This window comes from Zonotrichia leucophrys, chromosome 2, assembly GCF_028769735.1.
Source record: "Zonotrichia leucophrys gambelii isolate GWCS_2022_RI chromosome 2, RI_Zleu_2.0, whole genome shotgun sequence".
Lineage (NCBI taxonomy): Eukaryota > Metazoa > Chordata > Aves > Passeriformes > Passerellidae > Zonotrichia > Zonotrichia leucophrys.
Window position 1 is genome coordinate 29,767,986 of NC_088171.1, and position 26,205 is coordinate 29,794,190.

Sequence of the window (26,205 nt, forward strand, 5' to 3'; positions counted from 1 at the left end):
TTGCTGCTCAAGTCCATCTGTGCTTCCCTGCCTGAAAATGCTGAGGAAAGGAGACTTGTCACCTCACCTTGCTGAGAGGTATCTGTGCCTGACACAGTAAAATGCCCATCTCTGCCAATGCTCAGATATCTCTCAGCCAGCTCAGAGATGAGCTGTTTTGCATGTAGCATCATAAAAGCTGGTTGATTCCTTGGGAAAAATACCACAGGTTTCCATAAAGAGGTGTAAGGAGGAAGCCATTAGTAGAATACAGCAAGTTTTCGTGATCCTATAATACCTAGCACTATGTAGCCAAATTCTAACTCTACCCCTGGGCTTTCTTGCAAGGAGAAAACCTGGGGAAAATAATACTGAAGAATAATTCTTCCCCTGTAGCACAAATCATTGATAATTGTTCTTCATTAATAAGGCCATTTACACACATACTACAGTCCAATTATCAAGCAAAATTAGTCATAATAAACTATAGGCATGAGACACTCATAGATTTTCTCATGAATAATAGGAACATTGTTAGCAAAGAAAAAATTTATTCAGGTATATACCTTATTATTGGCCATTAAATCAGGAAGACATTACTTTTCTCTTACAGCTATATTTCAGACAAAATAATTAATATATAAAATAAAAATAAAGGTGACCTGACCTTCAATGACAGACTTTGTTCTCAGAAACTCAGAAACTTGCCTTTAATTGCCTTTAATTTCTTCCAGCAATCCCTGACCATCAGACTTTCCTCTGTTAGACACCACTGTGAAATCTAGTTTATAGTCATGGATAGAACACTGGGAATACTTGAGGTTTTACAAAAATAAGTACATTGTTACATACCTACACTGCTGCAGTATGTAACACTTTACCTTCCTTCAAAGTATTTTTTTTTTTTTTGCACTGTGATTAAAAGAAGAGCAAAAATAAAATCTTTGCTTTCAGAATGATTAAAGGTAGTGAGTCAGCCATGAGTCATGAGCGGAGAGAAGGTAAAGCGCCGTTAGATCTGAAATCACAAATGCTGCTACGTGAGGCAAAAAAGTAATGCCATTATCTTCAAATAACAGCCTCATGACCTCAATGCAGACAGACAGCAGCAAAAGACATGATCACACTCAGAAAGTTAATAACCTATTCTTTGATCTAAAAAATTGTAGTTCAATTGTCTTACCGTATTTTTCTTTCCTGGCAAACATCTATAATTGTAATTTATGTGCTGATAAGTACTTGCATTCAAGATTTGTGGAAAAAACCTAAGTAGCAGAAAATGCCACAAATTCCATAGTGTTTAAAATGTTCTATTATTTTCTTTATTAATTTAATCTCTTTTAAATCAAACATTGTTATTACTGGGCTGTATCTGCCACATTAAAATCAGCAGGTTAGAAAATGATCCACAAGAACTGCAGTGGTATATCTTGGAGCAAAGAGACAGTGACAGCTAAAGCATGGTGCTGAGAGGACAAAAAGTAACTACAAGGAATTAATAACAAGGTAGCAGGAGAGTGAGTAGAAACTGGGGAAAGGACAGAGCCATATTACTGGAATTTAAATAGAAAATGAATCATTAGAGGAAACTAGACAAATACAAGTGAAATAAATATAACAGTAACAATGTATGAGCAGTGTATTGGGTTTTTTTGAATATTAAGATATCAGACTGATCGGAGCAGTAAAGAAAGTAGGCACCTTTAGGTAACTATTTGCTCTCATCAAATAGAAAATAATAATTAAAAAAGTAAAATAAAATAAAAACAATAAAGTAAAATATTTATGGATATAGAATATAACACTATGTACCTCCACACATAACAAACCTAAGGCAAGAAAGGAGAGGATATTTTACAAGATGAATAAACACTAGAGCAAGAAAGAGAAAAATGGTGAGAAAGAATAAAGGAGGAAGCAGTAAAAATATATCAAGGGGTGGGGTGGAGAGAATTCATTTTGTATCACTTTTCTGTGCCAAACCATAAACACAAGGACACTCCGCAGTTCATTCTTACTCAATGTTTCCACATTTTTCTGCTGTTTTCCATAGGTGGGGCAAAAAAGACAAAGAACGGAGCCAAGCTTTCCATTGGCCTTGATACTAACATGGAAGTGCTCCTCCAGCATGGGAGATATCTTATTTTTGTTTTATGTTGTGGTTTGCACCTCAATTTCAAATATGGCATTTTAACACTTGTTTTCTCTATAGAAAGAGAAAACCCTGGAAGTCCACAGTACATCTCTTGTTTGCTTTCCCCATCTGCTGGGGCGGGAAGGCAGCAGGGCATACAGTGGTGAGGTCTGCGTGTGCTGGGAGTTACTGAGGGTCAGGGCCCCTCAGAGAGCTGGCTTGTGGTCTGCTTTGTTTGAATTCTAAACTGAATTGCTGGTCACACACCAGCAGGGAACCAGGAAACCCAGCAGAACTCTGCCTCATAGGCATTGTGTATGCCTGTGCTGGAAACAGAGGTTTTACAGAAAGAGGATAGACCAAGAATATTTTTTTCCCATTCAGCACTAGCAATCCCATGCTTAAAAACTATGAGTCAAGCCTCATGTAATCATTGGGGTTTTTTAAAAGGGAAATCTTTTAAAATATTACTGATTAAAATCTTTTTTGCCTTTTAGATTTTAAACTTTTTATAGATCCTGTTTTCAGCAGGCAAAAATATTTCTTTATTCACAACATTTCAGAGGCTGGAGTTTTAAGAAAAACTTCAAGTAAAGGCATCATAGTTTACATAATAGGCAATGCTTTGAGTATTCTCTGAGAGTTACTATTCTACTTGATGAACTACATTGCTAAGATTTTGCTTTTTTTGCCACAAATTAAACAGCAAATAAGAAAAATCCAAACAACTCTTACCTTTAGTGACATGCAGTTTAGCAGTTTCTTATCAGACTGCATAAATTCCTGAAAGCTCACAGACATTTGGCTGTAAAAAAGCTTTAAAATATCTGATCAACTACCCCCTTTAGGTAATGGTTCGAGCAATGATGTCCTTAGTCCTGCAAATCTGAGAGAAAACTGAAGACAACAAAGACAAGAGAAAGTGCCCTGAGTCCTTTATATCTGGTGTAGGTTACAGCTTTAACTGTCAGCATTTATCCAAAAAGTGCTCTGGTTTTATTACACCAGAAAGGATACGATGTTAGCCACTCTCAGAAAAAAGAAATTGTGCAACTCTGTTACTTATAATCAATGCAGCTCACCAAAGCTTGAATTGTAGTAAATATTACATCATTCTTGTTTTCATACAGGGAATGCTCTGCCCTGATCCTGAGGTCAGCAGCAAGCTTTTTGGTGACTTGAATGGTGCAGGGTCAGGTCTCAAGTGACACAGGACTCAGCTGCTTACTTCTGGGTTTTCAGTAACTTGATATTGCTGTGTACATAGTCCAGGAAAGGCCATGTGTAGGGATGTGACTGTACAACAGCTGGTAGGAGCAGGGAATTGCTTTTTAACAGTCTTGATGAAAAAAAGTTCTGTTTATCCACATTCTTCTCCTAAGGTGTATCACTGGGGAGTTTAATAACAAACAAGAACAAAAGGAAGCCTTATGCAATAGTGAAAATTGCAAACATTATTTATGAAGTTTCATGCTTGGACATGTGAGGCTAGGCTGTTAGTCTAGAACATTTTTCTTTCTAAACCACCTGAAAGAGTGGTTTACCAAAAGAAAGATAGTTACTTACACAATATCTGTTAGTTCTACAAAATATTTTGTCCTCACACTACTGTCCTCCCTGTAAGTGAAATAATTAATCTTATTTCACTTGATCCCATATGATTGTTCAAACCACACAGTGTAGTCAGATTATGAAGAAATAAGTTATGGAATATTAAAAAACTGAGGGGAGAAGGCTGGCTTAACAAAATATCATGGTAGCAATGACAATTGTTTGCAGTTTGCATTAAATTAATTGAATTAACTGCATGATATATATTAATTGCACATAATTCAACTCAGTTGCCAATTGGTCTCCAAAGTCTCCTGACTCCTGACTCCCACCCAGACACCTTTGGGATAATTATTTCACTCTTTGCAGTGGATATAAAGACAGCATGAACTAGATCCAGTAGTGATGTTAGGTGCCTAAAATATGATAAAATTTATATTTTAAAAAATTTGTGACAAGCAAGTTGACAGGGATGTAGTTACTTACCACATAGCCACTGAAAGAATGGTGCAAACGTGTTTCTAAGAGCCTGTCCCTGGAACTCTCTTCTCCAAGAATGGCAAATCCTACCTTCCAGTCTGTAGCCAAAGGATTGCTTATACATACCTGGCTGATGTTATTGTGAAGCACAGGAGTCCTGGACACCCATCATGAGTCTGTTCAAGCCTTCAGTTGAAGGAGCTGTTCTCAGACCCTACTCATCAGTATGCAATGGAAGGATGCTGCTACTCTCCTGCACCTTCCTTTCAAAAAACCTGTACACAATGGCAAGTCCCTGGAAGCAGGAAATTTGGATCTAAAAACCCTTGGAAAAGTGGAAATTCTTTTGGCCTCTTCTTTAATGACTAAGTTCTCCTCATCAGACACATGCTATACTTGCTCTTGAAATCACATTCCTTTCCTCTTGTAAATACATGACATTCATTAGGACAGCTTTAAAAATAATTTAATTTTACTTAATTCCTGATTGCTGCCCCTCCAAAACTGCCAGTTTTCAAAAGCATAAAATGTTAGATTTTTTCCCTCTTCCTGTCTCTTTGAAGGATTTATTTCAGTAAAGAAGCTTTCAATATGATTCTTTGTTATATTAAACTGACCGTATCACCATGACAAATTTGGAAAATATAGGTGTAATAACTCACAGGGCCACAAAAGAACTTGGTAATTTTATTGTACTTCTGGAATCAGATTCTGTTATTTTTTAAAATTATATATTAAATAATCTATCATTAAGGTTCCTTGCAATCCAAACATTTTGATGATTCTATTTTACAATTAAGATGATACTATCAATAGACAGAATGACAATTTTATATAAATAACATTCTGAAAATTTATTAGAAACATCCCTTTCCATGGACAGTGGCATCTGTTACAGCTAGAGAGTGAAAATATGAGTTAATTCAAAATAGGTTTTCTAAATCTGAGATGTCTGTTACCCTGCCATGAAAATGAAATGGGTAAAAAATGAAATGGGCAAAAAAGCTTAGCACAAACTTAAACACATTTTTAAATCCAGGTATTATTACTAGTTTGAAGCATCTAAGACTCCATTTTTTAGCTACTTGACTTTAAGCACTTCTAAAAGGCTTGGAGCCAAAAAAACATTTGGATGACTGTGAGGAAAGAAAAACAACCTAGATCCAGTATTTTTGCCAGTCCTGCTGTTTGGAGACTCCCTCTACCATTTGTATTTAATTTTCCTATCTTAGTACACACCATCTTTCCAGCAGCTTCTGAAAGACAAGACATGCATCTCCCCTGACATCACCCAGCAGGAAACTACCAGAAATTAAGGGCCCAGCCTTGCAAATATATTGTCACGTGAGTGTCAGTGGGATACCCATGTGTAGATCCCGGTTTGATCACTCTCTGAAGTTGGCAGTGCAGGTGTATTCTGTAAATAACTCAGCCTAAGCTGTATGTCTGCATTATACAACGCACGCATCAGCCAATTTTACTGAAGATGTTTCAACTCATACTAGGTCAAGTTATTTTACCATGCTGTTTTTAATAATTTTCTTACCTCAACTACTCATCCTCATGTAGTTGTATGCTATGAACACTGAATTGGGCATGACATGGAGATTCTAGTGTAATTCAATCATTACAGAAGAAATGACATTCACATATGTTTATGTTTAGCCTCAATAAGGAGACAGTCAATCACTTTATACCAGGTTACATCAGATATGATTTTAATTATTCCTCTTGTGAAAAACACTTTTCACATATTATTACTAACAAAATCACTGCAAAAATTTAAATAGTTTTACATGGTTTTGAAGAACTTGTAATCCTATGAATGCAAAAATCTATGCTGTGAATGAATATTTTATTTAAAATGTGAAGAAATTAAATATTTCTTTAAAAAATCAAATAAAATTATTATACTCCCTTAGGAATCTTTCAATCCTTCATAGAAAATCACAAATCTCTCATATCATAAGTGAACTAATTGCAATACAGCATGATTCATGGTTGATTAATTCCAAGGAACTTAGAAGGTTATTCTGAAGTGCTGTTTCCACATTTAAGGTGATGTTAGATCTGCTCTTTCAGTGGTGTTTATCTTTGAGTGAAGTGATCCGCTTCATAATTTGGATTCCCCAGAATGCAGCAGAGAGGGAAAACAAGACCTACAACACAGAATTTACAATGAGAATGAGATACATTATATGGGGTTGATTTGGTTTTTTGGTGGTTTTTTTTTTTTAGTTTTTTTGATCTGTGAACATAATGAATGAGTGAAAACAGAGAATTTGAGAAAAAAACCCCAAGAATTCTAGGTATACTGATAAATTCACTTTAGAAAAAGATGCTTTCTTTTCTCTACTACTCTTTATTGTGGACATTCCTGATGAATTCAGACAAATGATCTGAAGAATGCTGACACTATAAGTGGCATGATAAGGTATGAATAACCCTTAACAGGATCTATAGCAAAATAAGTGTTCTAATTGCAATACAATACGTAAGTATTTATTTCCCAACCTGCTGTTTAGGATGAGATATAAGGTAGATGGAAAACAACTTAAAAGTGCAATACTCTTTACCTTGTCCTCAGCTCTCTGCAACTTAATTTTGTTTATTTGGTGAGTTTATTGTTTATTGAGAGATCTAATAATTTTTTTTTCAAGATTTATTTGCTGAAAACTGCATTAGGATGAGTAGTAAAGATTTCAGAATAAAGTGTAAATTAGGTGATAGTTCTGTCTAGAACCCACAATGGAGCAAGATAAAATGTGTATGCCCATGGGTGCATGTGATATTTTGTATTTAACACTTTCTGAAAAAAAAAAAACTTTTGTCTTTCACATAGAAAAATTTCTCTAACTTGGAAAATTGCAAAATCTAGGCAGTTGTTATTGGTTACTGAAGTGATTTTTTTTCCATGAGTAAAACAAAATAATTTGTTTATACTGAAAGATATTTTAATAATGTAATTCTTTGCTTGTTAAAACAAACAGAACATTTTGACAAGAAATTTTTAAGTCAGGTTGTAATAATTCTTTTTTCAGATCAATCTCTAATCTAAAGGTGCTGACTAGGAGAGCTCTAATTTTAACATTAACATAATTTAACATTTGACATTTAATAATGCATGGCCCAAAGGTCTACTTCTGTCTTTATCTAGACAGTCACTCACTGAAGTACATGGGATCGGAATGTCCAACATAAATAATAAATTATCATAATACCCAAAAGGTACTAATTTTTCACTCAGTGAAGGCAGTGTCTGCTCTGATCACTCTCAGAATCTTTTTGGAACAGGTACAGGCTTCATGCAATGTGTACTTTAGGTGTACAATATGCATGTTTAGTACCACAAGATGAAAAGAGCACAATGTAGGAGTAAGTAAACTAACTAAGTAAAATTCAAATAAAATACAACTAAAATCCCCCAATTCATTAATCTGTTTCTGAATTTCAATTACTTTCATTAATGGCTTTAATTCTACTTGAGCAGGGGTAGGCTGTCTACTGTGTTTAAAACCTCTGATGACGCTGTTGGCATTGTACTTGTAGGCCTATTTGCATGAAAGACTCATAAAGTGCTCAACAAAAGATTTTTTTGGTAAGAATTTCAGACTTTGGGTATGAAAAATTTAACTTCTTTTTATTTTCTTGCATTATCACAAACACCTTGTAAAGCTGTATAACTCTATTTTCACAGCCATGGAAAGGAAAGTCTTTTTAAGCAGTACTGCAGTCACACACTGCATGTTTGGTGAGATTTTTCTATGCTGAGATGCTCTGCAGAAGACATCTAACTGCAAATAACTATCTGTATTTCTTATCTGGCTGTTATGCAACTGAGATGAGTATAAATTGTGATGTACATAAAACAATGACTTACATAAAACATGCTCTTAGTGTGGAAAAATTCTGTCTATCTCCAGAAACAGAACTTATCCACTTGTCATAATTAGTACTTCTTTGACAGATTAATAAACTTTTTTCATTCTTCACCTCAGAAAGATCATTCCTATTCCTGGAAGATGCATTAAATATAGAACTATTTCATTTTTAGAAGAAGCACATTTAATGACTGAGGTACAGGGCATTCGTAGGGGATTAATGACTGTTGGGAGATGATGATGATCACCTGAAGAAGCACAGCCATGGGCCATTAAGCCCCAGGAAATGTCCTCAGCTAAAGATGGTTACTGCTATTATAGCCTGAAAATGAACAAAATATCTCGGGTGAATTTCTCTTTTTTAAATGAAGTGATGCAGTTTCTTCGTTCTTAATTAAATTCTTTGCTGTGAATTTCCTAAAGCATGCAATCAATGCTTGTGGGGGAGTATTTAGAATTACAGCTATTATATCCAGAATGGAAAATCACATACTGCACACTGAGGATCTGCAAAACTAGTTTGGCTTCAATTCTATAAAATATATCAATTCTATTATTGACTCACTGCCTATCAATGTCAGGACTGCCAATATTTGATGGAAATAATGCATTCAGAAAACAATAATGCTGCAAGGTTCTGGGAGGTGCAGGGGCTAAGAAAAACCCAAACAGCAGGATAAAAAATTAAGGGGCCACATCCTTGCTTGCATGACAGCAATTCTGGCTGTCTGTACTGCTGTAATGCTGACCTGCCCTGAACAGAGCCAGCTGTATGGGACTACCAAGCAGAAACTTGCTGTGTAGGTTGGAGTTGAGTTTCTTTTGATTGCTGCTACATATTTTGGAGTTACAAGGCTTGACCCACTTGAATGAATCGTGCAATCAGGTGATGTCAGGAATGGAAAGCTGAGACGATACGTGCCAGAACTCAGAGCAGACAATAGTGTGGGCAGCAGGAAGCAGCAAAGAGCATTCCACCAGGCAAGCTGAACTATAGTTGACCAGTATTTTTCTAATGCCCTTGAGAAAACATATTTCCTGAATCCTATGTGCAGATATTTTGTATTTTCTACTCAGCACTCACATGCGAATGGGTTGGGGTTTTTTTTTGGCTGTTTGGCTTTGAGTTATTTAATTTTCTAAATTATTTTCACAGGAATACTCATTCCTTCTTATATTGTCCAAACCACTAATACTTGTCTTTTGATAAAAATATTCACATGCTGGTTTCATAATTCATCTGGTTTTGAAATAAAAAGAGAGAATTTAGTATTATACCTTTTTCTTTTTTTACACTGAACAAAGCCTCCCCACCAACAATATGACATAAGAACAATAGTTTCACTCCTGTCTTAAAATGAAAAATTACTATGGACAGTATTCATACATGGAAGAAGTCTAAAAGCAGGATTTCTCACAACCCTATATTTAGCCAAGTTTAATGCAAACTTTTTGCCACTTTAATATAAACACTTGTTACATTTACCTGTTCAAGTAACTACAGATTAATCATAGACTGTCCTTTAGACTGCTGGAAGAGCACAAATATTTACATTACCTCTTTTCATATAGTCTATTTCCATACAGGCCATATTCTCTCCCTGAATTGTAGAAATGCAAATAACATTATTCACAAGAACAAAGATGGCTTAACTAATGGATTGACTGCAGGACTGAGTCTGCTATTCACAGGAAATTCCCACTGGAGCAATCGAAGTTTATTAGGCTCTAAAGTACTTTAAAATCATTAGCTGAATTCAGGCACCCACTTCTGCATGATTAGCTTTGTTGCTGAACACTAATGTTGTTTTCTGCCATTTTCTCTTTTGTAATGTCTTTGTATATCTGAGATGCCTAGACATGATGTCTTTCTTTTCTCCTGCAGATTTCATCTGGATAGAATTAGAAGGCTTTAGACATTGGTCTAAAAATGTAGACAAATATCCAAAGGTAGTTCTGCTTTAAGGAGGGGGAAGAGTCTTGAACCACACCACCTCAGATCCTTTCCAACCTAAATCATTCAATGATTCTCTGACATTTCTCAGATTCTGCCCAGATATGTTTGGTCCAAATTTTGCTGCAGAGACAATCTGCAACTGTTATTCACAACTTCTGGGGTACAACATCATATGAATGGGCTTATTATATTGAATTCTCTGAACACCTCTGTGCTGGATAATGTATTCTTAGCTCTGGAGATGGATCAGGAAGATCAGCACATCCACATATTTCACTAAGTTTGCTGGTCACATCATAGAGTGGACCTGATACTAGTAAATATGATAAACAATTAGCCCTCTCAATGTGATGCTGAGCATTGTCAATGTGATGCTACAGTAGTTTAACTGATACTAAACATGATTAAGGCTCTTTTTATGTGCTTTATATACAAATTTGGACATGGCTTCCTCACAGGTACGAGACATAACTTCATACCATCAATAGTAATGATAATGTAATTTTTAGACTTCGTCTGAGACTCTGTCTGGACTGTGTCTGGGTAATGTCACTGTCCTTTCAAGCTAAAAATGGAGATCATAAACTGATAAAATAGCTGAAAAATTCTAATATTAATAACAAAATGATTGAACAAACTACTCTAGATTTCACAAGTAACCAAATGATGCAGTTTTCACCAATACCATATGTTTTTCCCCATTTCTCTACAAATGACTGTTACAGGTGCTGAAATACACAGAAGAGACAGAAAATTTATGTCTTGTAACTAGGGGAAGATGTTTACTATTTCTTGAAGTCAGGATTTGGATAACAAATGCATGTATCTTCATTCTCAGTACAATGTTTGGAGACGAGCAGTCTGAGGCTAGTAGAGAAATGCCATTACATTAGTAGCAAATCCAGAAATCACTAATGTTGTACAGTGCACAGACCAAGAAGACTGCACTTTAAAAAAAGTGGCAATAATAATAGACGGAGAAGAGAAGCTAGGAAACAGGAAGGTTCCTCCTCTGTGTGATGACTCCCTCATACTTGGAAATATATGCAGAAGAAAGTGGAAAGCCAATTTTTCTTTTTTTCGCGAAGGAATTGTGGATACAAGGGAACAGGGAGAGCTACAATAATAGTGGCTTCACAGCTTTTGTTCAAGATTTCTGTAAAAAACAGCAGATGTTTGGAAATTCTCCATGAGGGCTCATGACACACCTTCAGACTACTGGTGCAGCAGGTCTCAAAGATCCAGCATGCCCCTGACCAAGAACAAGGTGCATATCTGATGTCCCTGCTCACTGCAGGGAAGGTGGAACCTGACTATCTCTAGAGGTTCCTTCTTAGCCTAACTATTCTATAACTCTATGACTAAGACTCTGTTGGCACACACAGGATTTAGCCAAGTATTTCCAACACCCTCAAAGCATATTGATAGTTCACTCAGAGTGGTTTCTTCTTTTATGACATATCTCTGCTCACTATTAACAAATAATGAGAAAACAATAGGGAAGATATATATACACCTCCTTTTTATTCTGTTAAATATTTTAAACATTCCTTCTTTTATTAAAATATGGTCTGAAACTCTAAAGCTAGATAATGCATGAAAACTTAGGCTGCAAAAGCCCAAATACCTTAAAAGGCTTATATTACCTACCCAGGAAAGACAAAGAAAGATCTGGAGAAAGAATATCTATTTCTCAGTTGCTTTCACAGCTGGACACATCCCCAGTATGAAATCAAGTGCACTGCAGAGATGCCTGAGCTAGCAAGCACATAAGCTGCTAAATCTCACGACAGCACCAGCTTGACTCTGTCTTTCCTGGCATTGCACACAAGCTAGTAAGTCACATTCCTCAGTTAAATACGTGGGGATTTTTACACAGGCAGTGCTATTGCAGTTATATTTAGACCTAAAATGGCTTATGTGCAAGCAGCATGTTATCTGGCATCATGTCCTTCACTGGAAGCCAGGCCACTGCCTCTCAAATTGCTTGTGTAGATAAGTGTATCCTGTTGAACTGTTACCTACGACTTACTTTTTCTCTTGAGTCACAGAATAATTCACAAACTAAGCACCAGGATTAGGAAGATTTTACCTCATTTCCCAAAAGACAAAAATAGTTACTGAAGTGGGAAGCTTTCCTGTCAGTCATATGAATAGGAAATCCAAAATATGTTAATAATTATTAAATCTTCACCTCATGATGAGCTAATGCAACCTGGAGACAGTATCGACACCATACTCATTAACATGATTATAAACTCTGTATCTCTTCAGTACAAAATTTGCCTCATAGTATTTCATTGAAACATCTGAGAATACATTCCACAGCGTTACCTAATTCCATCTATAAATTTCTTGATCATCCTAAAATGTTTATCTATTTCAAGTTGATCTCAAAGTAAAACCATTTAAAATAGAAAAATCCTTTTTATAATTTAAAAACATTGAAAAAGAACTTCTGAACCAAGCCTGTTTCATAGTTTTGCAATTAATTTCCAAAAAAAATAATTTTACTGTTTAGAATATATCATGCTCTGTGCTTAAAAATTTCATAAAACCTGTGGACAAAATTTAAATTTACAATTTGCAATTCTAGAGCACAACAGTATTTTAGAGTTTCTTTCATATTGCTTTAGTTTTATTTCTACAAAACGGCTCTGAAAAACAAGTTCAAAGATCAACAGTTTCAGAAGACCTTAATTCTGAATATCACCTTTTGTATTTTAAATGTTATTATTTTTTTCAGCCTCAATTTAGCCTCAAATTTGAGTAAAAAGAGCCATGGAAATTTTCTCAATTATTTTATGAGATCAACAATTAAGTTAACATTAAATCAACAGTTAAAAATAAGGCTTTTAGAGAAGGTAACAAAACTGATGGTAAAACAAAATTAAAAACTTAGCCAACCAGTAAACATACCTGTTTAATCTGTTGCAGGCAAACAGGCCAAATGAGATTGAGAGAGTTATTGAGTCATTCATTGCAGAAATGAAATATGTGAGGTAGTCATCTCTCAGTTTGGCTAAAATTTTTGAATTTTTTATCATAAACATTTAAACAGGAGTTGTATCCATTGAGATGCAACATCTCATTTACTTTCACACCTCCCAGCAGCTGTAACATAACTGCATACACCCCACTGCATCGCTCCTAGCTCAAACACAACTTGTAGGGTTAAATGTATATCTGTAAAGAAGCATTTCACTTCACAAGATATTATTTAATTTATATGTAAAGAAGAGTTTAATCTTCATTATTAGAAAAAATATAAAGCTCATTTTACTTTAACTGATAGATTACAGCACAGATCTTATATTTTATCAAATTTATATTGTTCTCTTTGGCTTAAATAATTGAATGCTTTTAAATTCAGTATTGTAAGTGAGAAAGGCTGTATATATATATATAAGAGTAAGGGTAGGTTTTTTCTATGGTCATGGCTGTAAAAAATTTTTTGGGTACCACACTGCTTAATCTTGCTTTGGAAATAGTTTTACTTAAAAGATGAGACAAATTCATTTAAAGGAGCAATGCAGAAGGGAGCTCTCCTTTATGCTTTCATCCTAGTTTGAAAATACAGGAAAATTACAGCTACAGGGGGAAAAAAAGGTAGTTTGAACATGGAAGAAAAACTGCTAAACATAACATTTCAGAATTTGGACAAGATAGTACCTGGCTGTGTAATATTTTCCAAAGAGGCATCTACAGACATATTCCAATCTCTTCAATCCTTTCATTTTTATTTCAGTTTAATACAAACTACAGTTTCATACTGAAGCAATGCAGTGTCCAATACCTCCATCATTAGCAGGCATAAAATATTCTTTGTTTCTATATGGATGTCTTCATTTCAGAGTGTAGCTGTATTGCACAACCACCCTGGCAGTTGGTGAAGAGAACCAAGAGTGCTCAGTCTGACAAAGGTGCTGCAAAGTGATCTCCACTCACTGGTATACTAAATATCCTCTTGAGAGAAGGATGACTAGCTATGAGCTCCAAAATGGAAATTTTTCCATTCTATGTGGGGAAAAATATTAAAAAAGTAATCCCAGCCTTTAAGCATAACCCACAGACATTAGATCACTGATGGGAAAAACTTTGCTGCAGATGTTGAAAAGACGTGATGGGGAAAAGCTGGCTTCTGTGACTAATGGCAAATGTGAAAGAAAGGATTAAGAATGTGCAGAGAGGGATAAAACAATTGAGTGACAAGCAGAAGGGATTTCCAGTACAGTGAACAAACACCAGAAAAGTATTCAAGACAGACAGGGGAAGATCAAGGTTAAAATTCACTCTAGATGAAGACTGCTCTTAAAGCCAACATGTTTTAAGGAAAAATAAATCCTTTAATTGAAAAATGAAGAACAGAGAAGGCTGTTCTCAGCATTAAAAAAATCAAATCAACCAATTTCTGAATGAAGGAAATGGGTCAATATTCATTGATACCATAAAGGAAAAGGCTTGCCATGGAAGGCACACGTCCACGTTAAAGGTGGAACACAGCAATCCTGCTGACCAGCCCCCTTTTGAGGCCAAAGGCAATAAACTGTGACTGTTCTTAAGTTTTTAAGTTCACAAAGAAAAATATACTGAGGTTGATCCAGCCCTATGTCTATTCGTTTACATGGAAAACTGGATGTCCTGGCTGTTGGTGTCTCTCTCCCTTGCTCTCAGGAGTTCCGATGGTGCGGTTTTTTGATTCTATTCTTGCCTGGGGAAACTCCCATTTATTCCAAAAATTCATCATTTTTCTATTATAGAAGTTGTTATTGATATTAACCACAAATGTATTCAAATGAGCTAAATCATTCATATTCCCACTTATTATGTCAAGCCAATAGAATTGTATTGTTTATTAGGTTAGAGAATAAAAGCCTCATGGAAGTAATCTATGTGACTTTTTAATAGGAAAACTAGAGGACTATGGTTCAAATGAAACTTCTGTATGGAAGATGCAGAACTGAGTTGCAGAAGAAACACCCAGAAAGGAAAAATTAAAGATTGGATCACAAAATGCAAAAGAAACCAGGATTTTGATGAAAAAGCTGGCACTTATAATATAACATTTCTAAAATATAAAAACAAGACAAAAATTTAAACATTTCTCTTTTCCTAAAAAATTTGAGATTCATTATACATTTTTAAAAATCTGGAGATGCTGAAGAAAACATGTAACTGAGTAGAGATGGGAGGTACTAGAGAGAGAAACCAAATACACAAATATCCTGTGAGGAATAATCATTAAGAAGGAGTATATAAGAAGAAAGAGTGTATAAGGAGTATATAAGAAAAAATTTGAGTCAGAGTAGTTCACAAACGAACCATGTCTCAAACAAAAATGCTGATACAAAAAGATATCCGTATCAATGTGAAAGATATTAACAGAAGCATTTATAAATAACTATTATATAACACATATATATTACTATGTTATATTTTATATATGAATTATATAAAAGAAACATTTAATGTACTGATTCAGTGACTGAAAGGTGGTGAAGTCTTTAGGGAGACATAGATAAGCTGGATATAGTAATGAAGCAGCTAGAAGAATTATAGAAAGGTTTAGAAAAATGGACCTGTAGGAAAGCTTGAAGCAATTCTGCTGTGTATTTTTGAGAAAACAAACAAACAAAAATACTCAGGAGGGGAGTAAGATCAATCTTTTGACATGTAAAAGACTAATACAAAAATAAGTGATGATAACTAGTGCTTTTTCTAGGCCTTTTCTAACTGAAATTTTCATTAGATAATAGGTGGTTTAAGGATGGTGTGGCATTGGAATCAGCTATGTATGGAAGTTGGTCTGTAAATAGTTAGACAGGCATGTGTCTCTGTGTAGCTGTACTTGATCTTTCTGGCAGGATCTCTGCCAGTTTGGTATTTCTGTTTATTTACAATGAATACAAAAGCACTCTCCACCTCTAAATCACTTTTTCCCAGATCTACTTTGCCAACAGTGGTTAATAAAGGTATGTCTGCCCAGCACAGGGAGTAACCATGACTTAGCAACTATTTTTTTTGCAATAACCAACCTTGTGCAACACTTCACCAATTTCAGTCTCAGATGTGGCTGTCACCTTAGTAAAAGTATGAAAAGCAGAATCTGATGTTTCTTTCCACCACCACCTTCCCTACTCAGTTTCTGGCACTGAATGTGGCTGAACCTGCTTCCCATCAGAGAAGTCACAGGACTATAACATTCAGAGATCAGCTTGCATTGCCTCTTCAGACAATAGCTGCAGAGGCTGATGGCAGAAGCATGAGCTAATTTGCTCCTATTTTACACTCAGCATACTCTACACTAAAGCCACTGGATTGCATAATAAAAATAATTTGCCTTTAAGACTGAAAGAGTAATCAAGTAATTATGGTAAAAGCCTGGAATGCTGGGCTATTCAATCTGCATACTTTGCCATAGATTATGCAGCATACAGCAAGATAATTAGTCTCTACAGTTTCTTAGCTGCAAAAAGCCGGTGACTGTTTCCCCAAAAAAAGAGCTACTTTCCATTCTCTATTTTACTAAAATCCAAGATAGTTTCATTGACTACAGCAATTTCTGAGAAGACAAAGCCATTTCAAAAAGACATGGATTTGGCCTTCTGTGTTTTTATTCTGACAACCCTCATATCAATAATTATGAATCCTTTTTTTGTTTTTTTTTTTTTTAATCTCAACAAAAATGTTCTTGGATAAATACAACAGACATCCTTAAGAATCAGATAATTTCATGCATTTTTTATGTTGCTCCAGCTATTGAGCAATCTTAGTTCCATAAATCACGGCACTGACCACTGAGCTAAAAATGGTGTGAGAATTTCTTTCTGTCTCATGATTATATTCCTTTTAAAAATTCACAAATCAAAGTAATATGAACAATAGCCGAGTGTTGGAAAAAATAGCAATCCAGGCTTCAGTTTTATAGCAACATATCCTATTCTAGTTCTAAGTTTTTGGGTTGGGTTTTTGTTTTGGGGTTTCTTCCCCCCTACATTGGACCCTGCATTGAAAAGCATGTTGTGCCCTGAATATGCTCATCTTGGAAAGGCAATTTGGTATTGTTGTATTTGTTCGTCAAAGGGAGGACTGAAGTCTCAACAATTGTTAACCTCTCCCATGGTGAGCTAATAAAAGGTCAGAGACCCACATGTGGCTTGCAGCCTGGGGAATTTCTCTCAGTGTTCTGCCAGGGATGGGACTGCCTGAATGATTTCTCTCATAAGTTTTAAGCCATAAACTGCATCCCACTTGGCTTGCTGAGCCAAAACTGGACCCAAGGGTATCCAGAGTCTTTGCTGATGGAAAAAAAGAAGTGCTTCCTATGGAAGCCACAGATGTTTTCCTGAGAGAGAGAGAGAGCGGGAGAGAGCACAGATGCTCAAATATTTCTCTGCTTTCCATTTCTGACTACCTGTGCTGGCAGTAGCTCCAAGAAAGGGGGAGGACAGAGGCAGGCATCCAGCTGCTTTCAATAAACCTTGGCAGCACAGGTACTGAATGTCTAAACACTAAAAGTGTTTAAAACTGATTTTTTTTCTGAATTTCAAACTCTGAAAATGTGAAAGCATGTGCTAGTGCTCCTCATCTTCTCATTTTGAGCAGAAATTTAGTGATCAGGATAATCACCCTAGATATGAAAGCAGAGAACTTTTAACTGTTAAAAAATATCATTCATAGAAGGGAATATCTGTATGAATATAAATATATACATACATAGACATTCAAAAGGATATATAAAATACGTATATCCCATGCATTTTCTAGAAAGATTTGTTTCTTCCATCAGATAGTAGGCTGATTGTCACAATATGGATTTGATTTTGCATTGCAGGGCCATAGTTATCCCCAGTGTAACTCTGAAGTCAAAGAAAACACTTATGCAAAGTTATATTATAAACTGATTTGACCCAGAACTGTATTTACATCAGCTACCTCACAAATTTAATTGAAGTTGAATTACATTAGAATGAGGCTTATGATACTGTTTAGTAACTATTCATAGCAGCCATTTTTTTTGCCTATACATATTGGTGTACAAAGATCCTTTCATGGATACACTTGATCAAAAGTCTCTGCTTCTGTTCTGGACAGGTTACATAGGCTGGTTTGAAACATTTATACTGCCACTATTGAACACTTTCCTCCAGTTCTACCTTCTGAAATTTTACATAAGTATTTCTTAAATGTGATTAATTAGTCCAGTTAAAACACAGTAAATAAATGGAACTAATAAGTAGAAACTGTATAGCAGATAGGTATAGCTGATAAGTAAACAGCAGAACAGCAAATATATAAGACTGCAAACCTCCTGGATTTAATGGTTATTCATTGCTTAATTAATCAGCAGAAGCACTCTGAGTTAAGCTTACAGCTCACCAGTTTATTTGCTTATAATGAGGACAGCTCTATCCATCTCATTCATAGTTGCACACCTGTTTGCTACCTGCAGTCAGTGCCTATCCCTCCTGTTACAGCCTTTTTTCCTCTGAAGTGGAAAAACATCTGTCTATCAACAAGGGAAGTAAGAAGATGAATACTGATGTCTGCAAAATCTTTGGGAAAGTGCTTTGGGAAAGAGTAGCTCTATAAAAGTGCCATTTTCCCCAACAGACAATCAAAAGGGCATTCTCTCCACGAAATGAATTCTCTCCTTCTGAATGATGTTCACACACCAGGCTGCTTGAACAGCCACTGACCACTCTTCCTCAGAGCAATCCCTCTCCACCCAATTGCTCATCAAGACCTTCAAGACCTTTCACTTACATTCAATCCCCCACATTTTTTGGGTTTTATATCTTGATTGCTACCTAGACACCAGACACTTTTTTCTACATCAGCTCAGGGATCAAAGGACATTGCAATATCCTCGCTCTAAAAGACAAACTGTTCTCCTAGCCAGTACAGAGCAATAGCTTTGGCTTGACACTTCCACAAAGGTACTGTTGAGTGTCTGAGCGCTCCTTCAAACCAGAGAAGCTTCCAAGCTGGTGAAGACAAGTCCAACATGGAGGATAAAATATTTCTAAAGCATAAGGATATGAAGTTAGATCTTCTCCAGGTGGTGATCTCATAGCTTAGCCATATAGGCTTCTGCTCCCTTCTGAGAGATAGAAACCACAAGCATGATGGATCATGGACGAATCCTTCTAGGAAAGAATAAGTGGTTTCACTTGACCAAGCCAGCAAGTCTGAGCTTGTCACGAATCCAGAAAAAAACCTTCTGTATCTAAGCTACACCTTGCCTAAAACTCTTCAAACAGGGAAAGGTGTTACGGGAATTTCGCTCCCTGTATTATACACTAGAGTTTGATTCTACCATGTCTTACTCCTTTGCAACTCATGTATTGCACTTCCAAATCACCAGTGCCTGACCTTTCTGATTTCCTGTCCCATTATATTTAAAATAGAAACTAATACTCCAGCAGTTAGAAAGTGAGCAATCATCCATTTTTTTTTCTCCAAACTAATTGACAAAGTCAGGTGTCTGCCCAAAATAAAGCATCCCTTCACAACAATAAAAATCAGTCTCTAACTACCTATTTAAAAGTAAGAATTAAAAAAATTGCCAATTGCTCATTAAGAATCAAGGAGGTTTTTCTGAGGACTAATTAATCTAGGTAATATGTTTACCTCTAGTTTTAGTTTAATTATTTGAAATATTTGGCTCTGCTAGCCCTTTTAATTTTTTTTCTACTCCTAAACTCATTAATAATTAATCCTTTCATATTTACTGAAATTATCCTCCTTTTCTACATCCTTCAAGCTCTCTCAGACTAGAAGCTTTTTGCAGTTTCATATCAGCCATACCATTTTTCAGAAGTACTATACAAACACATTGGTTTTTTTGAGTAAGCCTGCATGCTTAAAAAATACTCTTACAGAAGTCTACAGGAGAACACACATTAAAAATACAGCATTAAGCCTGAAAATCTGAAAGAAATCCATTTTTTTTAGCAATGAGAACAAATATCGCACCTTTAAAAAATGATGTCCTAATGAGTAAAATAACTCACCAATAAGATAACCTTATAGAAAATCATAGGTACATCTGTAGTCATGGCAGATAATGGAATCTGAGGAGAGACTAGTACAGACAACTTGGAATATGGCTTTGAGTCTTATGATTGTTAAAGAAAATACTGTCAGATACCACAATTAGTCTATCTAAGGAATTTACTACTGATTTCATAATGACACCATCAGAGAACAGCTCCTTTATTTTTGAATAAAGGAGAAACTAACTGGTTCAAAAAGTTACTTAAAAGCACCTCCACCTGCTGCCAATCAGAGAAAAAGAAATGAGCAAGCTACCTATAGATTCAAAAAAACTTATTGCAGTCTACAGTTTTATGTAAAAGTATTTAGGAACAGAGACAAAATTGAAGAAGAACCAAAAAATTCTGAACACAGATACTGTGTTTCTGAACAGACAACCATGAATTTTTCATTGATAAACCCACACAATTAGGTAATTTAGATACATAGGTTTGTTCTATCTGTAACTAGCAGCTTTCTGTGGGACTCTCTCACAGGGCTGGTTTTAATCCACAAATGAGAAACTGCATCAATTTGCTTTACTGTGCCCATTGGGCTATGAGCCATGCTAAAATACTGAGCAACTGTAACATGAGGAGTGACTCCTAGATGTCCTCTTCAGCCACACAAGGTGAGCTGGACCTAGTATCTTCCAAAAGGCTGCAACAATGGTAAAGGCCACTTTCTGATGGTATTTGGTTTCCAAAACAGGCCTTGAATGGACTTCTTGTTAAGCTGTTCTCCCACACACATTCATAACAAGAACAGGTAATAATCGAAAAGTGAAAAATTTATTCTTTGTAGTTTTTGTAATTTTGCCAGTGGTTTGTCAGTCTTATGAATTCCAAATCTGTTCATTCCTATGTGAATTTATACTCAATACTGAAATATAATTTTCTGAAAAATGTGAGAAAGAAAGAAGTAGCATTTATTTATATATCTTTAATATAGCTGAACAATTTTAGAGTGAAAAGACATATGCAAAACCAATTAGACCTATATTAATGAATTTATCTCCATAACTCTGTATTCTCTTTATGAAGTACTGTACTGAAACATAATTTAAAAACCAAATCAAATAAGTGCTCCATTCTGATGGGGTAAAACTTTAACCAGGGAATTGTGCAGAATGTGTAGTTCATTAAAAATGAAATAAAATGTGTAGTATGACACATATATCTGGAATTAGGAAATAATGGTAAAGACATATATCTATCATTACTCTGTCAAAATGCAAAGACTCATGTGGGATTGATACAACTGAATCCTATTACTGAGATGAGGAGAGGAAGAAATTAGCAACCTAAAAATCTAACTCTGGATTTGAGTATGCATTCTTGGGTGTTTTATCATTTAAGAAAAAGCAGTTGAAAATTATTGATCTCCACAAAAAGCTTTACTGTATTTATGTAAGGTATACATTTTGTTTAGATTTACAAAAATAATTTTGTTCAATACATCTCATCCCCTCTGCTACACAAAAATCTTATCCAATAGATTTATTAATCAAAATTAACTGGCTATTTCTGTATGCGTTTCTTTTCCTGCAGATCACGTCTCATTATAAATCCTTGATGTGCCTGCATCATACTCGACTTTATCTTTGTAAACACACATTTAACCTTGTATGAGACATCCTACTGTATTGCAGACATCTACTCTGTAAAAACCTGACAACTTGACAACTTTTGGGAAGGCAGTACCTGAGAAGCCTCCAAGAACAGCCTCTCCTCTCTTCAGTCCAGGTGAGCTCATCTTGTCCATCAAGTCTAATACAATCCTTTTTATATACTGGCAACTAGGCAAAACAACACACAGGTTTAACAGTACACAATAATGCTGATTCTCCAGCTGATATAATCAGATGGAAATTTACCGCTTTGTTGTTGAGTGGGAATGTTCTGGCATAAATATTGAGTTCTCTTGGAAAAACTGGCTGCTCATGTCTTAGACAGACACGCTCTTTTCTTGGTAAAAACACCTGTCTGAATGACTGGTCACAAAAAAAAATGGTGCAGTTATATCCAGCTTGTAAACAGTGACAAGTGGTGCTCCTTAGGTCTCAGACAGGGTCAATTTCATTCCATATCTTTATCTGGGTAAGGGACCAAGTGTACCCTCTGTCTCTTTGCAGATGACACCAAGATCACAGGCAGTGTTTGATCTGTTTGAAGGCAGGAAGGCTCTGCAGAAGGATCTGGACATGCTTGATTAATGGGATGAGACCAAGTGTATGAGGTGAATCTTCAAGAAAGCAAAGTGCCAGAGCCTGCACCTGAGTCACAACAACTCCAGAAAGCGCTACAGGCTGAGGGCAGAGTGCCTGGAAACTGCCCAGTGGAAAATGACCTGGGAGTGTTGCTCAACAGCTGGCTGAATATGAGCTGTCAGTGTGTCCAGGTAGCCAAGAAGGCCAATGGCATCCTGGTATGTATCAGCAACAATGAGGCCAGCAGGACCAGGGCAGTGATTGTACACAGCACTGGTGAGGCCACACCTTGAATTCTGTGTCCAGTTTTGGGCTCCTCTCTACATGAAAGACATTGAGGTATGGGAGTGAGTCCAGAGAAGGGCAAGAGAGCTGGTGAAGGGTCTGGAGCCCAAGTCCCAAGAGAAGCAGCTGAGGGAGTTGGTATTGTTTTGTCTGGAGGAAGAAGAGGCTCAGGGGGAGCCTTATTGATCTTTACAGCTGAAAGGAGGATGTAGCAAGGCATGGGATCAGTCTTTTCTCCCAAGAAACAAGCAGTAAGACAAGAGGAAATGGCCTCAAGATGTGCCAGAGGAGGTTTAGATTGGATATTAGGAAAAATGTCTTCCCCAAAAGGGTTTTCAAGCACCGGAACAGCCTGCGCAGGAAAGCAGTGGAATCACCATCCGTGGAAGTATTTAAAAGATATGTGTATGGTGTATGTGATGCTTACAGATGGGGTTTAGTGTTGGACTTAGCAGTTCTGCATTAACAGCTGGCCTCCATGACCCTGGACCTAGGACATTTTTTCCAACCTAACTGATTCTATGTTTTTATGGACAAAGACTAAATTCCTATTTCTCAAGAAATAGCAAGCAGGCAAACCACTCTATCAGCTCTCACTCAAAAAAGCTCTGAATGCGAGGAATGCTTGGTTGCCATACAGAGGAAAGAGAAGACCTGCAATGTGCCATTGCCAAGGCCAACGTATGGTGGAAGAAGCACCATTCAGAAAGAATCAGCTCTTGTCTCATAGATGAAGAACAGCACAAGGATGATTATTTACTCGTATTGAGTGAGTAATATCTTCTTAATGTTAAAGAGATAACAAAAAGCTAACAGGTCAGCAACATCTGCATGTTGGAATAAAACCCCTGTTAAGCTTAGAAAAGTTAAAAAGATAGGCCCTTGGGACACATGACAAATAAACCTATAAATCCCACTTGCCTCTTCCCCACAACAGCAGCAGAACTCTCATAACTTCATTTTTGCTGCTCTCCTAAGGAAAATGCTCCTCAAACACTGATGATTATGACTCCCTTCATAGTTGTCTCTTTTTATTTTTTTCTTTCCATTGTTATACTTGACATCTTGCTCTTGCACCAAAAAATGCACCAGCAACAGCCTTAGAATAAACAACAACCCCCTGCTGGTTTTAGCTCTTCCCTCTTCAATCACTTTATCTCGTTACTCAGCCTGGCTGTAGGAACCATATGCATGTATGTATCCTGTATGAGACTCTCACCCCTCAAATACCCAGTTCCTGGACAGCTCACATTGGACCAAGTCTATGAATATGTGGATAGTAGTAACACACCCAAATGAATTATGGGGCAAAAAGTGATATTTTTTATAAGTGATATGTTGTCTTTACATAGGGAAAAAATGATACCTTTATATCGGTATGTCATTGAAAGCCTAGCAGAAAACTGTGACTAAAAACTCAGATTGTGTCAAAAGACCAAAAACCAAACCAAAATAAAATCCTGGACAGACAGAGAATGAATTGCAAATGAGGAGCTTACAGGTAGGATGTAACTTTCTCTAACTAGGGCATTAAAGGTCAAGTATGAGTATTACAAGTCCCCTGTAGGTGAAGGGAACATGATGGATCAGGTTGGAACTTGGATTGTTATCCTTCTCAGTTATTGTAGTGATGAGAACATTATATACACACACTCTAGAAATCCACTACCTATACCAATTCCACAACAAGGAACACAAATGTACAGGAGTTTAGGATATCAGAAACATGACAGGAAGAACTTTTGGAAACAAGTTTGGTTCCTACAGTGATAAGAAAACATACAATAAATAGAAAAATAAAAAGAAAACAATAGTTTGTCCCAAAAAGCTTGAAGAACACAACAGAAGGTAACATATTTCCTCAAGTACTGTGCTAAGCTTTAGTCTGTAATAAAATCAGAAAATCTACAACACTTATATACAACAGAAAGATCATGGAAGCCATGGTGACACTCAAAGAAGTACACATACAATGGGATTACAGTTCCTAAAATTCATGGGTGCATAAACCAGTGTTTCTCTTTATGTTCTTGTTATAATTTAATAACATTCTGCTAGATAGAACTAGATTTTCCGTATCAGAGTTTCTGAAGTGACTAATGTAGCCTAGAGTGTGCCTTGGAATTTTCTAGAAGGAATATATTCTAAATTACACAGCATTATAGTTGAATTTTTGTCTTTTTTTTTTTATTTGCAAAAATTAATTACTCCTTGGAGCATTTGTATGGTTTCTATAAATAATTGTGTGGCCTGGTAACCTGTCTCAAAAGATTTATTGTGTATATTTTTTTATGGAATGTTTAGCTGAAGCAGCACTCATATTAATGAATGCAGAAAAAAACCCCAAAACATATATGTCAGTAACATTTCCTTTAAAGTTTTTCTGCATAGATAGAATAACACTGTGGCACGGAATTTCAAATAAGAGTGAAATGCAAACAAAGAAATTTACATAAACAAATACAATATATCAAGAAAAATGAAATGCATGTAATGAACTTCAGCTATAAATCCTAAATTTTGTAACTCAGCAGAAAAAAAACCCCAAAAAACTACAACCCAATGCATCTCAAAACCAGAAAAGTGGTGTGGAGGTTTATCAATATTAACCGAGTAACCAATTCAAACTGTCCACTCAGGCATTTGTTCCTCTCATGCAAAAACTCAGTAGTGCAGTTCAAACAGATAGTGGATAAGGTTGAAACAAATATTCTTTAAGAAATCAGATACACATTCATAAAACTCCTGAAGATGCTTTCTTTCTGAAAAAAGTTTCCAAGTAGCTTCAAATCAGTGCACTTGGCAAGCAAGTCTCATTGAGATGATTAAGCCCATCTGAAGTTCTTTTCCCTGACAAACCAATCTTACCAGGTTGGTATGCTAAGGAATAGACATTGCAGAAGTTAATCACTTTTGCACATAATCAAAAAATAACAGTAATTTAAGTAATCCATCCCTGTAGGTTGGCACTGGGAGCTTTTTTTAAGTTTTGTTTGCGGTCACAACATCTCTGTAGCAAGTATAGAGAAAAATCTTATTCAAAGCTTTCATGTAACTTAGGGTTGAGTTTTTGTTTCCTTACTAAGACTTTGGTTTTGGCTTTCTTGCAAGTTAAAGATTACGAATTTGGACATGAAACATCACCAGTTGGAGTTTTTTGATAAATAAATAATTTGCAATATATACACACTGAATTTTGTTGTCTGAAAAATCTCAAGTTTTAAAAATATTAGCTGTCTTTTATTTCCTGATGTTTAATATTTTTGACTCACTGAGAAGTTCTGTCTCCATCTGTTATAACTATAAGCATATTTTTAACTCTGTAAATTTTGTATAAATAATTTGAAATCATAAAAAGTAGTATTTTTTTATTCATTCTTCAAGGAATAAGTGGCTACTAATATGCATGACTTCAGAGAATGAAGTACCAATTGTAAAAATCAAAGTGACTTATTTTAGTGTCATTAAAATGTTAGGTGTTATGATTTTCTTAACATTTATATCTGAATGTTCTAATCTTAGTAACTAACAATGTTAATGGAATTACACAGACCAAATTAATCCCTTTTCTTTTGTGCCCAGTTGTTATTTAAGTAAACTTATCAGTCCTGTCCAAATGATGGATAATTTATATTAAACACAAATAAAATGACCACTTTAGTAATCTAAACTTTAGATCCTCTCAGTTCAG

At 35.8% G+C, this 26,205-nt stretch overlaps 1 protein-coding gene across 1 annotated transcript in view; it reads right to left on the reverse strand.

Moving 5' to 3' along the window:
• Positions 1-4,911: 4,911 nt before the first annotated feature.
• The window catches only part of AGMO (alkylglycerol monooxygenase), a 189,245-nt gene continuing 167,951 nt past the window's right edge, over positions 4,912-26,205 (reverse strand). Inside the window, exon 13 of the mRNA XM_064703304.1 lies at positions 4,912-6,303. Coding sequence (XP_064559374.1) covers positions 6,223-6,303 — 81 coding nt within the window. The 3' untranslated portion in view covers positions 4,912-6,222. The remainder of the gene's footprint in view (positions 6,304-26,205) is intronic.